At 41.8% G+C, this 17,052-nt stretch overlaps 1 protein-coding gene across 4 annotated transcripts; it reads left to right on the plus strand.

The window, feature by feature from the left end:
• Positions 1-148: 148 nt before the first annotated feature.
• bgnb (biglycan b) lies at positions 149-16,002 on the plus strand. 4 transcript variants are annotated; one of them, XM_061670098.1, is made up of 8 exons: positions 149-323; positions 5,863-6,124; positions 9,903-10,015; positions 10,504-10,717; positions 10,815-10,925; positions 12,838-12,931; positions 14,333-14,471; positions 14,550-16,002. In XM_061670098.1, exons 2-8 carry the CDS (start codon positions 5,878-5,880, stop codon positions 14,748-14,750), a joined length of 1,119 nt encoding a protein of 372 aa, XP_061526082.1. In that variant the 5' UTR covers positions 149-323; positions 5,863-5,877; the 3' UTR covers positions 14,751-16,002. The 4 variants fall into 4 exon arrangements, with proteins under 4 accessions (XP_061526082.1, XP_061526087.1, XP_061526097.1 ...); XM_061670103.1 differs by lacking the exon at positions 149-323 and adding an exon at positions 1,304-1,348; XM_061670113.1 differs by lacking the exon at positions 149-323 and adding an exon at positions 2,063-2,100.
• Positions 16,003-17,052: the final 1,050 nt, after the last annotated feature.

Genomic DNA, 17,052 nt, shown 5'->3' on the forward strand with positions numbered 1-17,052 from the left:
AGCAGCAATCACAGCTAAGTGGTACTGCACTTCTTCTTCTTCTCCTCCTCCTCATCCTCCTCCTCTATCCCCAAAAAAGGGGAGAAAGGAGGCTGGCTTGTTAACTTTATGGGCTGGAAGCCCTGGTTCGGCTCACAGTGGCGCACGGTGCTGGAGGAGCAGAGGCTGGATGGCAGAGGACCTTCAGAAATACTGTAATAATCCCCGAATGTGATGAACATATAAAACCAATCATCTGCAGGATAATCTGACGCACAGAGGGAGGCAACACTGTTCCATCTATTCTTGGAATTTGGAATTAATATCAGATTTCTATTCAAAAGGTAGGGGATTTTTTTTTTTCCACTATAATATTATCTTTTAATTGTACCTTTCGTATTTGACATCGCACTATCAGGCCTGCAAACACAAATGTAAAACTTTTGATGTCTGGTTATTATTATTGAGAATCAACAGAATTTAAAATACAACTTCTCGGCATGGTGCAATTCCTATAATGCAACAAAGATGATATTCAGTGTCGTTGTTATTATTTTTCATCCATCCAAATGAATGCGCTGTAATCTTTTATTATTATTATTTTTTGTCATCTAAGACAATTGGTCGGTGTCGTTGATAGAATAAAGTGACTGTCACAGCAATCACCTGCCTTCAACCTTTTTTCCAGATTTACACTAGATGGCGCAAGCTGTTGGTAAAGAGAAATACTCATATCTACTGTTTATCTTAAAATTAGCATACCCTTTTCCTCTCACCAGACTCTACATATAATACCTCTGCTAATATTACATTCGGCTGTCGCACGAGAAGTGTAAAATAAAAACAACGTCTCCCCCGGTGGCCCCGTTCGGTCCAATGACCTCACGCCCACCGAATGAGCCGTTGGTGCCATTGAGTCACCTTAACTGCGCAAAGTCAGAGCAAACAGTGCGGTGTCACTGGTCAGACACTGTCAATGAAACGTGCCTGTTTCCTGCCCCCTTTACCTTCCCCGCTTATTAGCCAGTCTGGCTTTACCAACGCACTCCCACGTGTGTCGCCATTCACCTGTCTCGCTCAGCCTCCATTTCAAAGTCATGTGTCATCGGCTATTCATCCGACTACTACTAACTGCCGCATTCATAAGTAATTGTTTTGATTGGGATCATCTCACAGGCTGTTCCTGTTCTTTTGTGTGCAGCTTGGCTCCCTGCAGCTTGCCACCCCATCCAAGCTGTGCTGCCTCACAGAGGCTGCCAAACACTTCCCCTTTTTTTAGGAGCAGCAGTCACCAAATTACAGCCGCTGGGGCACTTAACTCCACACGGAGCCTGCTACCAGACACGCCTAGCTCAGCCTCTGTGCGGAGGTGTGTGAACTGGACTTGTGGAAATAGAATAGAATAGAGTGGAATAGAATAGAATAGAATAGAATAGAATAGAATAGAATAAGAAAAAGAATAAGAATAGAACAGGCCATTATTAGTCCCACAATGGGGACATTTCAGTTTTACAGCAACAAATAAGACGTTAGCAGCCACACACACACACACACACACACACAATCTATGCATGTATTTACTACAGCAGGCAATATGAATGAGCAGAAATAAACACAAGTTTATGCAGATGTGCATGTGAACAAAGACAGTAAGAAGCAACAGCAGCACTTTGTAGCCTCAACGTTTGTGTGTGTTCGCCTGCATGCACAAAGTTGAGAAATCAGCTAAAGCAACCCTGAAGGAAGGTTTAATTTAATTTCGGACTAAAACACCTTGTCAATGTGCGTGCGGTGGCGGTGAATTTGGCCCGCAGGCAAATACTTGTGAGTTTTACGTTTGTGTTGTTCTAGCTTTATTGGATTGCTTTTTATATTGGATTTCTGTTCAGAATAACACAGACTTGTTACAAAACACTTTTGGTAAACATAATAAAATCCCCCCAGGCCATGAATAGCTTTTCTCTCCACATAACAATAAAAAGCTAAATCTGCAATCGGCACTTTGCGGTCCCTTGGTCTGCCCGTGTGCTCATCAGTAGTGAGCAATGACGTGGCAGGTTTCACTAAAAATTGCGTACTCCTCTTGGACGTTGCGTTCCTTTTGGATCATCTGCTAGCAGGGTATGGTAATGTTATTATTAAGCTACCCGCTGACTAATGTTGCTATTAACCGACTGACCGACCCACCCACCTGTACCCACCCAACCAAACCGGTGGTTGGAGAACAATGACGTGGCAGCTTTTTCTTAAATCCTGACCCAATCTTGACTGCGCTTCCATTCAGTATCTTCTACTCAACTGAGCAATAGAAACAAATAAGAAAAATGGCTACCTTTCTGAACCCTCACCCCCGCTGCTGGTGGTACAGGATAATAATGACAGTATATTATCCACATTGTGTGACAAGCTGAATGTACATTGTATAAGCAGTTTTAAGGATGCTAGGTAGAAAAGCGCTTGTCTTACAAGGCATTCGAAAAGTGACTCAATGACGACCAAACACGGTGCGGGCTGTGTGCCAGGGTGATTGTGCTTGCCACCCAGAAAGCATATAAAATCATAAATAGATATGGAGTTTGACAAGAGCAATAACCGCCCTGTGGGAATGACAGCAATATCCGATATTAGTGATGGATGGAAGGTCTGACAGCTTCCCACCACATGATGGGTAGTCCATACAGAAAATATGAAGCTATTCTCAGATCCTGGGTGGAGGAACCTTAAATGGCAAATAACTATGCGGCCTTCAATCAATTTGTTCCTTTTGAAGCTACATCACTAAATGTGTTAATTGAATTCAATGACTGAGTATGTGTCGCAAGATGGGTTTGTGCAGGAATTTACAGTACAGGTACGGAATTAACTGTAACCCTAACCCGCTAACCCTAACACTGAGCAGAAAATAGGGATGCAAGATGCTTCTTGCACTTTGGATGAACATCATGAGACTGTTGGTCTAAAAGTATGTGGATGGGTGAGCATCACAAGACACATGCATTTTCCAAAAGAGCATAACTGAGGCGTGGTCACGTGTGGTCAATTTATTGGTTTCATATTGGACGGAGTAAACTATGGTTTAACTTGACTTTATTCCCGTGTTTCCTCAACCAATTCCTCTTTTTCTTGTGCTCGATAATTTCCCTGTCAGACGCCATCGTTTCGCCGCTGGTGCCGAATTGTCTCGCCGGTTTACATCTTTTTTATCTTATCTATATTATCTTTGTCCATTCTTGTTGGCTCCATTTTTTTTTCTTCAGAATTAAACTGGATGTCGAGAGGAAAGGAATTCCTACAGAAAAAAGAAAAAAAAAGTGGCTGGGATGTCGTTGTGTTAACGGTAGCTCGTTGTTTCCCTGCAAGTAGTGCTCGCTCGCCTTTATTCCTTTCCATCTTTTCGTCCTCTTTCCAGTTCTTTCCCCTGAGCCCTCATTTCACGCCACATCCAGGCAAACGGCAGACAAATCATTGGTTTGACCGTAGAAAACCCACTGATTAGGGCACACATTTTTAGATGGACAATATATTTGTGATATCTCCCATAATTTTGTGCTGCACACGTCGGATAAATTGTAGGTGTGTGTTGGTGTTGTGTCGCAGCTCTTCTCTGTGTGCCATTGTGCGATGCTAGATAAATGTGTATTCGTGGCTGTGTCCTGTTGGCTTCATTCTTCTGACCAAGCCAAGGCCACAGCTGTTATTTCTTCGCTGCAAAACGGTATAATTTGGCTGCTATTTATACTGCAGGGAACAGTTTGCAAGGGCCAGATCAGGTCCACGTCATGCAGTATTTTTTTTTCGAAATGATTTAAAGTGGAAGAAAGGAACAGAACTGTTATCTTGGTCCCCCACCTCCCCGTACTTGTGAATGTGGTTGTGGGTAACAGAAATCTAAAATTATTTTCACTGACAAAGACATTGTTGTAAATTAAGAAGCCAAACCAATTAATGTACCCACGAATTACGAACAAAACATGTCTTGAAATAGACATTTAGTGCGTGAAATATTTTCTCCGTGTGCCGTATACAAGTCTGAACAGAAACATGGGTGTCAAGGCTGGTTCAGCAATAATATAGACCATTAAAGTATTGTATGCAGTCTAAAAGCTTTCCCCCCCAATTGAAACCCAAACCCGTGATAGAGCTTAATGATTTAAAGCAGTGGGAAAAAAAACATGAAGCTTTCCAATACCACCATAATGATCAACAATAAAATACGGTATCGTTGTAAGGGTTCATCAAAATCGAGCCAAGAGGTTTGATTCCTAAAAAGTATATTTAATACTATCGTCACTGTAACATTATGCAGCTCGAACATTAACACTGTGCTGACATAGGAAAAAAAAATAATAATACACACTTACAAAATGAATAACTTGACATGTATTTGCACATAACAGTTAAATAAAAAGTGTACAAGCAGTTCATAAACATTAAATGCAAATGTGTTGAACTTAAAAGTTGAATAAACTGAACTGCACTTGGCCAGGGATTCTTTCACGTACCAGTAAAGGGAACCCCTTTACTTACTATAATTACTAATTTAAAGGATGAACGTAGAATATAATGATGATCAAAAGGCTCTACAAACAACTAAAAATGCTTTATAATGAAACAATTAACGTAAAAAAAGTTATTTATTCCAAATACTGTCAACGAAAATCCCTTCATAAAATGTTTCTTTTTTTTTTTTTTTTACATTTTTGGTGCTTTTCAGATAATCTCCTGATACGTTTGATGAAAACATTAGAAAATCAGTGAAACCCAAAACTCAAACTGAATATATTCAATAGCTCAATATCAGTCTCTATCTGAACCACTGTCTGTACATTTTGCACAAACTTATCATTCCCCCGCTAGGAGCTGCTGGCGCTGATGGCACGCAAGCCGCTGGCACCCGAACCTGGACACCAGTTCCAGCACCTTGTGGGGTTATGCAGCTATGCATCAGCTTGCGAGCCGTGTTTTGCTTCGCGGGATTTGCCTTAGCGCTAAAGAGCAACAACATTTCCAGCCGTATGGATCAATTAATGGAGGCACTCTTATTTTTGATTAGACCAGGTGATTCCCAACCAGCTTTCTGTTTGGTGGTATGCCGAGAGATTTTTGTAAATTAACCCATTAAAGGTTGTGAAACAAATGGATTCGTCTGAGTGGGAAAGGGTGTTTGTATAGTCAGCACAGGCAGAATAAATCAAGCCAGCACAGGCAGAATAAATCAAGCCAGCACACACTCACATGTCTGTAGATCTCAATTAGCAACACGTGCAGCTGGGAGTTTTGCTGACACGCCATGCGAGAGGAACACGTACACACTTGCGCTTAGCCTGCTACCTCTGCGAATGAATTGCATCTTTGTTAGGCTGCACCGTTGCAATAATTTCCACCTCGAGAGCCACGAAGAGACCTGACCTCAGCTCGGTGTGCAGGAAGCAGACGCCGACATTTTGTGGTTGGAGTGGCTTCAATTCCCTGAACTGATTTTTGGCTCCCTCTTGGTGCGGTGTAAACATCTGAGCTGTGTTGTTTGGATTCATCAGACCGTATCATATTATTACAAAGTGCATTAATCACTATACTTAGCTCAAAAACACCGGCAATCATTGAACTGTTAAAAAGCAAACGGAAAAAAACATTTGCTGTTGGCCTACCTCTCCCCTTTGTTGGGTGGGAACACATCAATTTGAAGTCAAGCGGACATGTCGGACACGAAAAGAGTTTAGAGACTATGACGGGTCTAGGGCGGGGTGCATGATTTGGCCTCTTTTTCTGGTATTATAATAATTTCATGAAAAAGTTGACAGACTTATTTGTAGTCTAATATGTCGAATGCTGTTCCTTTTCATTCTGCTTTGTTTTTTGTTTGTTTGTTTGTTTTCTTCCAAGGTGTGCCAAACCAAGATGCAGCCCTGTTGTTCCTTCCTGTTATTACTATGCGTGGCCCAGCTGCTCTCCCCGTCCGCTGCCCTGCCGTTCGAGCAGAAAGGCTTCTGGGATTTTGCCTTGGACAGTCTGGACATTGACATGAAGGCCATGATGAAGGATGAGGAAGAAGGATCAGCCATTGAAGAGTTGCCCCCTCCTGACATGCCCACGTGCCCCTTCGGCTGCCAGTGTCGACTCAAAGTGGTCCAGTGCTCTGACCTCGGTTGGTGAGAGTGTGTTTGTGTGTGTGAGAGAGTGGGTGTGTGTGTTTGGGTGCAGGGAGGTAATAACATGGAGATGTATCTGTGATACACACAGAATGTGTAAGATTTTCAAAAGGGCCCGTGGGTAAAGCAAACGTGACGAGTGAAATCCAAGCGAGTCGCACGCTTACTGGAAGTCTGAGCCTCGCACGACTCTCACAACTCCGGAAGGCGGAGACGTCTTTTCTTCTAATATCAAACAGAAGGATTTATCCCTTGGGAAAAGTGTATTTTTTCAAAAGGGGATTCTCTTTTCCAGATTCTGTGTGCAGATACTGATCGGAAGATGAGGTTTAGTCAGAAAATAAGCGGCGCTGTGGTGGGAACTGGACAAAGTTGATGGACTGAGAGGGATCAAATGAGTCCAGGATTGAGGGCAGCGGAGAGAAAATCAGTATGATCTTGGACAAATAACAGATACTTATAGTATATGATGGGAGCTGACAGGCTATTTCACATTTAGGTCAATGGGTTCTCACATGAATTTAGTATGAAAGTGAATAATATGTTCGGTTTCACAAAAGATAAGTCACATCCAAATGGACCTCTCTGTAGTGAAATACAATTGACTTTGGAACTAAAACCTTTCTTCATAGTTCACTTCTCTTTTGAATTAAAAGGGAAAGGTTTTTGACAACTAAGGAGTATGGACGCTTTCAGTTCAACTTTCGGATTACCATAACCGACGGGTAATATAGTCGAGAATCTACACAGACTTTATGTTCAAACCGTTTCCGTTAATATGATGGATATTATCTGTCAAGATTCCCATTTCAAGTTCACATCAATAAAGCAAAACTATATCAAACATGATGTTGCGATCAGCTACAGTGTTAAGGATTTCCTCATGGTTCCATTTAAGTTTGATAATCAGGTTTGCTTAGACTAAAACTAATGTGATCTTCCATATTTACAGGTATGAAGACCCGCAACCGTTGCCCTTTTTCTGTTGGGACATAATGCTTTTGTTGATTCATCACTTTGCAAACTCTCTGCATTTACTGTGGAAGCCTGGCATTTCTGCAGAGGATAAATGTGGAAGCATATAATTTCCTGAATGCTTATTTAGAACAGATGTGTGTTCGGCAGTGGCGTCTGTCTCCTCTCCATGTGCATCCCCACACGGTGTTAAGTATTTGTCTGGAGGGGCGCTGGGGTTTGACAAGGTGCCAGTTTTGTCAGTATGCGGTGAAGCCTTTGAGCTGTGTGGCTTTACGGGTGAAATGGTTTTAGGTCACTGGGAGATTCATTTTCCCAGTGCACTTCTTGGATATTTGTTCAACTTTGTTTATAAGGACTATCAGCTTTGATGCCGCATTCCGCATTTGAAGGTGTCGGCGGTAGCATGCAAGCTGAAAGCTGCTCTGGCACAAATAAAACATATATATATATTTTTTTTAAATCCTAAACTCACCGAGTGAGGTTATGCTCCCAGACCAGCATATTGTTGAGAAACAGTCAGGAGTCTATTTGAAATATTACGTTCTGAAAGCTGCCTTTGCTCCCACAAAGTGAATTCAGTGTATGATTAAGGCTACCATGTAACTTGAATGCGTCTCAGTAATGCTTGCGTGGATTTGAACCCAAGCTGGACGGCACCCCGCCGTTCGATCCTCGGTGGTGAAACAGAGGGCGCGGCTCGTTACAGCCCAAGCCATGTCTAAATTTAACTCTGAATGGACAGCTGTGACTGGTAGATGTGGTTGGTGGAACGCTGGATGCCAATGGGAGAGCTGGTACTCGCTGGCAAGCTTGACCGGCTTGCATCATGCTCGCGGTCGAGATGAAGTTCGCTCCGGTCGGGATTTTTTCGAGTTTGGTGGCTGGTTTGAACAACGGACCGCATTTGATACATACATGCACTTTGCTTTGTGATGTGGTTAATGATCAAGACAACACAATTTGTCATTTGTGACAGCCATGAATAATGAGACACCAACAACATTAGGCTACACCAAACGGTTAACAATCGTGATTAGCGCTAGCGCGCTAGCAATTGGCAATTGAGGTCAACAAACACTAACTACCATTCAGCTCAATCATACATCATGTTATATGTACATGACACTTGACTAGTACAGGTGTCTTAGAAAATCGCTTACAGACGATGTTTATACAAGGAGAATCCATAAGAAAACCTAAGATGGAGTCGCTTCTTAGCTACAATGAAGTCAATGAATGAACTTCCTGTTTTTGTCTTCTTCTTGATTTCTGGCAGACTGGGCACGTTTAGTGCATTGCTGCCCCCGACTGGTTAAGTGAGGAACACCTAAAACCGAGCCAAACTATAGCATGGAGCTAGTGGTTATATTCTTGGAGAAGTTGCAAACATCCTTTCCTCATTTTGGGGGGGAAGCTGCATGTCCTAATATTGTCTTTAATGAAAACATACAACTCCATAAATAAATGAATGCACAAACTACTTTGCTGTGCGACACACGTAACATCATAACATAACAGATCACAAACTCAAAACCGAGAACATAACAATTGCAGAATCAGTCAACTTTTATTTGATAACTGTTTATTAACCTTATTGTTGGTTATTTGGTATTGTTTGATGCCACACTTTCGACATTATTTGTCATTTTGGGTAGTGCTCTTCACTGGCTGTTATTATTGCAGCACTGCGTGTATCTGCAATAAATGTCCGGAGAATAAAGATGGACATCAGTGCAAACTTGGTTTCGATGGAGCTTCAAGGCAGAATTCTTTGTTTATTTTTGTACTTGACTTATCCAAGTTATTCGACCCCCACCCCCCTATTGGCAGTTGGCGAACCAGTTTTAACGGTGCATTACCACCTCCAACTGATATTAACCATCCGCTGCAAGGAAATCAATGTGAATTGATGGTGGCCAAATGTTGTGAAGTTTGCTGCTACGGCCATCTAGTGGTGGGGGTCTAAAACTTGTAATTGGAGCCAGTCGTATCTCCACCACTGTACATAGTTTTTTTTTTTTTTGAAAACGGCGACACGCCGCCTTTACCAGCGACGTCTAAGGCTATTTGCCGGAATTGAGAGTTACTAGTAACTTGGCCTATTTCTACCACCACTACATCGTGCACTTAGCCATCAATATGCCTTCAAGCCGGAAAATGCATTTTCCTTTAAAGTGTTGAGTGTTATGTAGGCTAGTGTCTCTGTTGTGGTGACCCACGCGCGGCTCACGCAGCGAGGCAACAACGAGTTGGATGGCTCCACTACGAAGTGGCCAGCTATTAGCTAAAAACACTCTTCTCTGTAATGTGTCAAATTTACAACACATCTTTTGGCCTTTTGGTGGGTCTTTAAAGTAACAAAAAAAAAAAAAGGCAGTTTCTTGTGTATCAGTGGGTGTGTATGTAAGTGTGCATGTCTTTGTACGCAATCAACCTGTTATGCGCTACTTTGACATCTGTGAGTGACCTCCATGGTTGTGTCTATGTCCATCTCTCATTAAAGTAATGGCTCAGAACCACAAAGTGTTCATTTGACATTGTGTGGCACTGTGATTGGTTTAATTTTCAGGCTTTAAAACACATCGACTCCTTACTCTCCTTAAGTCTAAGTCTGGATATCTGAAGTGGTTGCACAGTGAACACAAACCAGCTTTTAAGGGTCTTGGTTCACAAGTTACCCGTGGAAGTGTTTACTTAACTACCAGCCTTCCCAGTTTACATGGATATTTGACTTCTAAAGCCGTCAATGGCAGTTAATGGCGTATGACTCCCTGCTGTGTTTTTGTTGGTCTACAGGTCTGAGTGAGGTGCCAAGTAATATTCCTCCTGACACCAGGTTCCTGGACCTTCAGAACAACCATATCACGGAGCTGAGAGAGAATGACTTTAAGGGCCTCGCCAATTTATATGTAAGATAAACATGAAATCTGGACACATTGAATGCGGCGTTTCTGGCGCCCTGCTGGTTGTGTAACTGACTCAGCTTACATTGGCTTCATTTGTAGTGGGAAATATCATTAGGAACCTCCACTTCCCAGAAGATTGGCAGATTTATTTCTTTTCTGTTTTTTCTATCCTCTACCCTTCTCTATGAGTGCTTAGATTTTGTGAAAAATGAAGTCTGAGGCCAAATGGGAATAGATAACCTCTGCTTCTCTTTTTTTCAGAGAAGCTTTACTCACTTCTAACCGACATTCTCTAGCACCGATACTTCGGCTGGCAGACAAGACATTATGCAATAAGATTTCTATTTGAACTCCTTACATCAGTCCTAGTCTTGTTCAATGTTTCAGGTGGAGAGATATTCATCTCACTTTAATTCAAACATTCTGTAGGGAATACATTCTTTTCTGTTGGCTATTCGGGAGCTTCTACATAACAGACTCGCTTTTCACAGGGATTATCTCTGAGGAACAACTACATCTCTAAGGTCCACCCCAAGGCATTCATCCCTCTGCAGAGCATGCAGAAGCTGTACTTCTCCAAGAATCTGATGACCATGATCCCTAAGAACTTGCCTGCCTCCTTGGTGGAGATCAGGATCCACGAGAACCGCATCAGGAAGGTGCAATCTGGTGCCTTCTCAGGACTGGGCAACATGAACTGCATAGGTCAAAGACCCCGAACACAGCTCTGTGTTTTTCACTGGTGCACTGATGATTGAAAGTGTCTTTGTTTTTAAATAATGTTCTGCCTTCTATCTTGCAGAGATGGGAGGAAACCCCATCCAGAACAGCGGTATCGAGCCTGGTGCCTTCAAGGGCCTCAAACTAAACTTTTTGCGCATATCAGACAGCAGACTGACTGGAGTGCCCAAAGGTAATAGCTCTTTGTGACCGATATGAAAATATATTTAGGATACAGCCATCGGGCAAAGACGGGACAGCAGTTGAGTTGTTAGTTTTGCTGCCTCACAACAAAACGGACTGGTACTTTCTGTGCAGCTATTCTCCGGGATCTCGCTCTTTCACACACAGTCCATTTAACACGTTAAACGAAGATACCACACTTCCTGTTGGTGTGACTCAAAGTGTGAATGGATGATTGTCTTCACATGTCAGCACTGTGACAAATTGGTGATCAGTTCAGCACAACTCTCATCCTAAATCATCTGGGATCGACATCAGCCTCCACATGTACCTCAACAGGATTAGCAGTGTAGAAAATGATGGATGAATTGATGGTTGGCACTATCATCCTCTATGTAGCTAAATACCTTAAAATATGTAACAAAAGTATTCACTTACAGCCAACTGAATTATTTTGTTTCCAAGCACATCCTCTTAACCGTTTGTAATGTCCATTGTATCATACTGTTAATGTTTATATTATTATTATTATTTATACTTTAATCGTTTCCATTTTTTGAGAGATAACTGGCCTAATACGAAGTACAATTAAAGCATTTATCAACCTAAAGCCTGACAAGAAATTAGAACAGTCCAAATTGGAATACAACAAACAGCTATAGAAAATATATTTAGTAAGTCTCAGTGGAGTCCTTCTTCTTTTCCTTTGGGCTTGTCCCTTTAGGGGTCGCCACAGCGCTTCATCCTTTTCCATGTAAGCCTATCTCCTTCATCCTCCTCTCGAACACCAACTGCCTTCATGTCTTCCCTCACGACATCCATCAACCTTCTCTTTGGTCTTCCTCTCGCTCTCTTGCCTGGCAGCTCCATCCTCATCATCCTTCTACCAATATACTCACTATTTCTCCTCTGGACGTGTCCGAACCATCGAAGTCTGCTCTCTCTAACTTTGTCTCCAAAAGATCGAACCTCGGCTGTCTCTCTGATGAGCTAATTTCTAATTTTATCCAACCTGGTCACTGCGAGAGCGAACCTCAACATCTTCATTTCCGCCACCTCCAACTCTGCTTCCTGTTGTCTCTTCAGTGCCATTGTCTCTAATCCGTCCATCATGGCTGGCCTCATCACTGTTTTATAAACTTTGCCCTTCATCTTAGCAGAGACTCTTCTGTCACATAACACACCTGACACCTTCCTCCACCCGTTCCAACCTGCTTGGACCCGCTTCTTCACTTCCTGACCACACTCACCATTGCTCTGGACGGCTGACCCCAAGTATTTCAAGTCCTCCACCATCGCTATCCCCTCAATTTCAAGTTTCAGCCTCATCACTCGATCTGATACTCTTTTTACCTGCGAGAGATTCTGAGCCAACTCTTCTTTTAAAATAACCCAGACTCCATTTCTCTTTCCATCTACACCATGGTAAAATAACTTAAACCCTGCCCCTAAACTTCTAGCCTTACTGCCTTTCCACCTGGTCTCCTGGACACACAATATATCAACCTTTCTCCTAATCATCATGTCAACCGACTCCCGAGATTTTCCTGTCATAGTCCCAACATTCAAAGTCCCCACATTCAGTTCTAGGCCCTGTGCTTTCCTCTTCTCTTTCTGCCGAAGAACCCGCTTTCCACCTCTTCTTCTTCAACTTTGACCCACAGTAACTGAATTTCCACCGGCGCCCAGCAAGTTGACAGCGCCGGTGCCGGACGTTGTTAACTGGGTCACGACCGATCTGGTACGGAATTCTTTGGATGAATGCTCATATTTGTTTGGCAAAGTTTTAAGCCGGAAGCCCTTCCTGACTCAACCCTCTGCATTTATCCGGGTTTGGGACCGGCCTACAGTTTGCACTGGCTTTTGTGGCCCCATAGGACTGCATTAGAATCCAACAGAAACGATTCATGTTTTTCTTTCAGATCTCCCCGAGAGTCTCCATGAGCTTCATCTTGACCACAATGAGATCCAGGCTGTGGAATTGGAGGACCTGAAACGCTATAAGAACCTGTACAGGTAACCTCCAGTAACAAGCATTTTAAGTGTTTTACACAACATAGAAGTGAGCAAATTTGGATTTGGTTTACAATTTCTCTGTTTTAACAATCATTGTCATTGGCTGTTGATATCCATTTTAAATAATGATCAATTTAACAGGAACATGCTATATGTGGGATGAGCAGCACAAGTGAGTGTAAGCAAGAATGTTTTTTTTTTGTGTGATAAATCCAGATTCTGCCTAAGAAAGTCTAAATTGTCGGGTCAGAGCGTGTTACAGACGCTAAAGTCGTTTGCGCACCAATTAACTGACTGACACCTTTTGGTGGAGGCTGCGCCTTCGTTGAAGACAATTTCTTTGAGAGGAACTGCTCGCCCCCACACAGCAGTGTTTTTTCGAGACTACCGCCGGAATTTGGCCGTAGAAAAAAGTCCTGACCTCAAACCTATATGGAACACGTGGGATCATATTGAATTCACACAGAAATAATCTACCAAAACACACAGTTGTGAACTCTTTGTTTTATGTTTATTATGGTTTTCCTTGTTATTTCAACAGAGTTAACCCATATAGAGAAGGAATGAAAATATGTCAGTAGGGATTTGAAGTTTTTGTGTGTGTGTTTTAATGATGATTACTGTATTATAACTTTAATCAGGTACTATGGTACCTCGATTTATGGGTTTTTCGAAATGTGAGCCGTTGCTGGGCCAATTTTTTGTCTTCACTTGAGAGCTTCAATTTGAGATAGGGGGGCTAGCTATTATGGCAATATAAATTCACAACAAGCAGCAGCAGCTTGGCGGATAGTGGACAAGTCTTCAAAAAAGACACATGGTGTGTGTTTAACCAAACCACATTAACTTTGTCTTGCAAAACTCTGCTAAATGCTAATTCTTAATGCAAAACGCCATAGATGGGCTAACGAAACTAGCGTTGATTTTGCTTTAATTATAAACCTTTAAACAACTTAAATTTGAACACAAAGGCTAGCAATACAAACAGAAAGAGAACACAACAATACTCACATCTATACTGTATATATTCTTTAACACGTGAAAAACGACTAATATCATTTTATTGTAGCGTAGTTGAGATGGTTCTCTGTTTCATCATCAAATCTACGTATAAAACGGCTGTCTGGATTATGATGCCACCTAGTGGCCAAGGCGCACACACCACAACGAGGAGCATAAAGCCCATTGAATGAACATGAAACATAAACTGTTGATTTACATTCTATCCATCCATCCATCCATTTTGTACCGCTTACATTTTGATGTTATTAGAGTTCTATTTTTCGGGACGCTGGACTGGATAATGGCATTTCTAATCATTTAAATGCAACCCCAGCCACACAATCTAAGTAGAATTGACTAAATAAGACTATTTACACCCCAATTTATTTTTTGTTCCAGGTTGGGTCTTAGTTTTAATCACATCCGTAATATCGAAGGTGGAGGTCTCGCCTTTGTACCGCAGCTTAGAGAGCTGCACCTGGACAACAATCGTCTCTCCACTGTTCCCAAAGGCCTCCCAGAAATGAAGTACTTGCAGGTGTGTCTACAGTAACCCTTGGCTGTGTCACATTTTTGCTCAAGGATGAGCCACAAATGTTCTACTTTTGCTCTCAAGGTGGTGTACCTTCATAATAACAACATCGGCAAGGTGGATTTGAACGCCTTCTGTCCTAAAGGAGCAGCGGGAATGAAGAGGGCTTTCTACCATGGCATCAGTCTCTTCGCCAACCCCGTCAACTACTGGGAGGTGCAGCCCGCAACGTTCCGCTGCATCAGCGACCGAATGGCCGTCCAGTTCGGAAACTACAAAAAGTAGAGGAGGGGCGGGGGTTTGCTTGGAAATGCGGATTAGGAGGGTCGTATGATGGAGAAATGAACGAGACAATTTAAATTAATAAAAATTCTAAATGTTTGGGAAGATGGACATTTTCTTTAATTGTTTTTCTTTGATGGGAAGGAAGTGGATAAAGTTTAAGTTTAAAGTCAGTTGAGAAGATAATTCTCATCTCGGAAGAATGTTTGGCCCCAACAAAAGGAGTAAAAAAAAAAAAAAAAAAAAATAATAATAATAATAATAATAATTGCCCCTTGCACAATGCCGCTTTTTATAATTGAAGCCTATTTTATTTTGTATTCAGATTACCCGTTGACACAACCCAGAAAAGCCTTGTTATAGATATTTAAATTTAGAATTTTTTTTGCTTTTTATGACTGAATGTTGTAGTACTGGAGAGTTGTCTTTAAATCTTTAAATTGTGCAAATTATGGTGTTATGATCCAACACTATTTCTCACCATTGTTGCAACCAACAACAAGACTTACAGAAACCTAGATGCTAATTTGACTTTAGGTGGTTCAATAACATGTTTTCTTTGGACTTGGGGTTCACTTGACAGACGGGCCTCTTGTCAGCAGTAAACATGTTTTGTATTAATCTGACTGAACTGCCATCCTTTCTGCGTCGAGAGTCTCTTGTGCCTTTTATCACTATTTCGGTGTCTGTAAGTAGTCCTCGAGTGGGCACTAAAGTCGTGGGGGTGTGCCCCATTTAGAGCAACGCACACACCAGCTTTGCTTGCGGACAATAGAAAGTATTGTGTACACGTAGTGCTGCAAACGCAAGTAGTGTTGATGCATTGTTTTGCACAATTTTTTGCTCACTCTTCTCTGTGCTTGGTAATGCAAACACGCTTTTTTTTACCGTAGATATGTTGTCCTTGTCTCCACTCTGTAATCTGACAAGCTACTGCTGCATGTGAATAAAGACATTTCGAAATGCTGCATTAAGCCAGAGAGCAACCTCTGGGTCCAATATCACATTGAGGAAACATTTCATGGAATGAATCATACACATTCTATTATTATCATAATATAACTGTTATTATTTGAATTGTTCGAGAAGATGTCATCGGGTCCTTAGTGGAGTTTACGCATACTGGCTTGAGCACATGAATCTGTCGTCAATTTAAATCCATATTCTATGTTTAATGGTGCTATACAGTATGTGCATCCCCCCCCCCCCCCAGTGTAAACCTTCACAGATTATTACCAACACAACAGAATGCAAATAAATGATGTCAAAGATGTCTATGTGCCATTTTGCAGAGATAGGTCTATCAACTGAAGTCCGACCATCCGACCATCTACTCATGCGTCATGTATGCGCCCACCCGACCATTTTAAATAAACCAGATACGTTTAGGTGTGAGACACACTGGACTTAGTGTTGAATCAGCATTGCGCGTCACTACTATTGCAGAGCAACAAACGATCTGTCAAGGCGAATGTAAATATACGTAAATAAAGCGCAGTGTTCCGTCGACCCTCAGTCCGGCAGAAGAGGGAAACGCTGCTGCCCACGGGCAAGAATAGGAAACAAAGCATTCACCCTGTGGCCTGCTTCGGACAATTCCACGCGGGGAATTTAGTGCGACAAATGCATCCATAGATCAATAAATAAAGAAGGCATATTGCGCCAGCACAACGTTATGCTTGCCGACCCAGCAAAATATTGGCTCACGAGACAAAAGAAAATCCATTGAGATCAAACAGGAGGGCAGTATCAAAATTCTGCCCGCCGGCTCGACGGACACGCAGAGATTCCGGTGTTAGGTCAGCGGTGGGCAAAGTATGGCCCCGGGGCCCCCATGCGGACCGCCTTGTTCTTTAATTTGCCTTGATGAGTTATATTATCAAGACTCCTGCAATATTTGTTGGATCATTTTTGTTCAAAAATGGGTGCATTAAAATGGATTTTTAATTCATGTATCTCTTCCAAATAAATACGATAAACAATAATAAATCAACAATATTACAATATCTAAATGAATAATCATTAGTAATCATCATCATCGTCATCCACAAATGACCTGGCCCATCTCTCTGTCATTCCTTCAATTTGTATTTTTCTTTTTTTCCTCGTGAGGGAAAGTTTCTTGGCACCCGCTGTATTTCTTAATTTCTATGGAATTGATACATGTATCCTTATTTTTGTTATTTTGGAGATGTTTTGTTATTTTGTCTTGATTTTATATATATATATATATATATATATATATATATATATATATATATATATATATATATACTCACACACACAAAAAAAAACACCTTTCTGA

Source organism: Phycodurus eques, chromosome 1 (genome assembly GCF_024500275.1).
Source record: "Phycodurus eques isolate BA_2022a chromosome 1, UOR_Pequ_1.1, whole genome shotgun sequence".
Classification (NCBI taxonomy): Eukaryota; Metazoa; Chordata; class Actinopteri; order Syngnathiformes; family Syngnathidae; genus Phycodurus; species Phycodurus eques.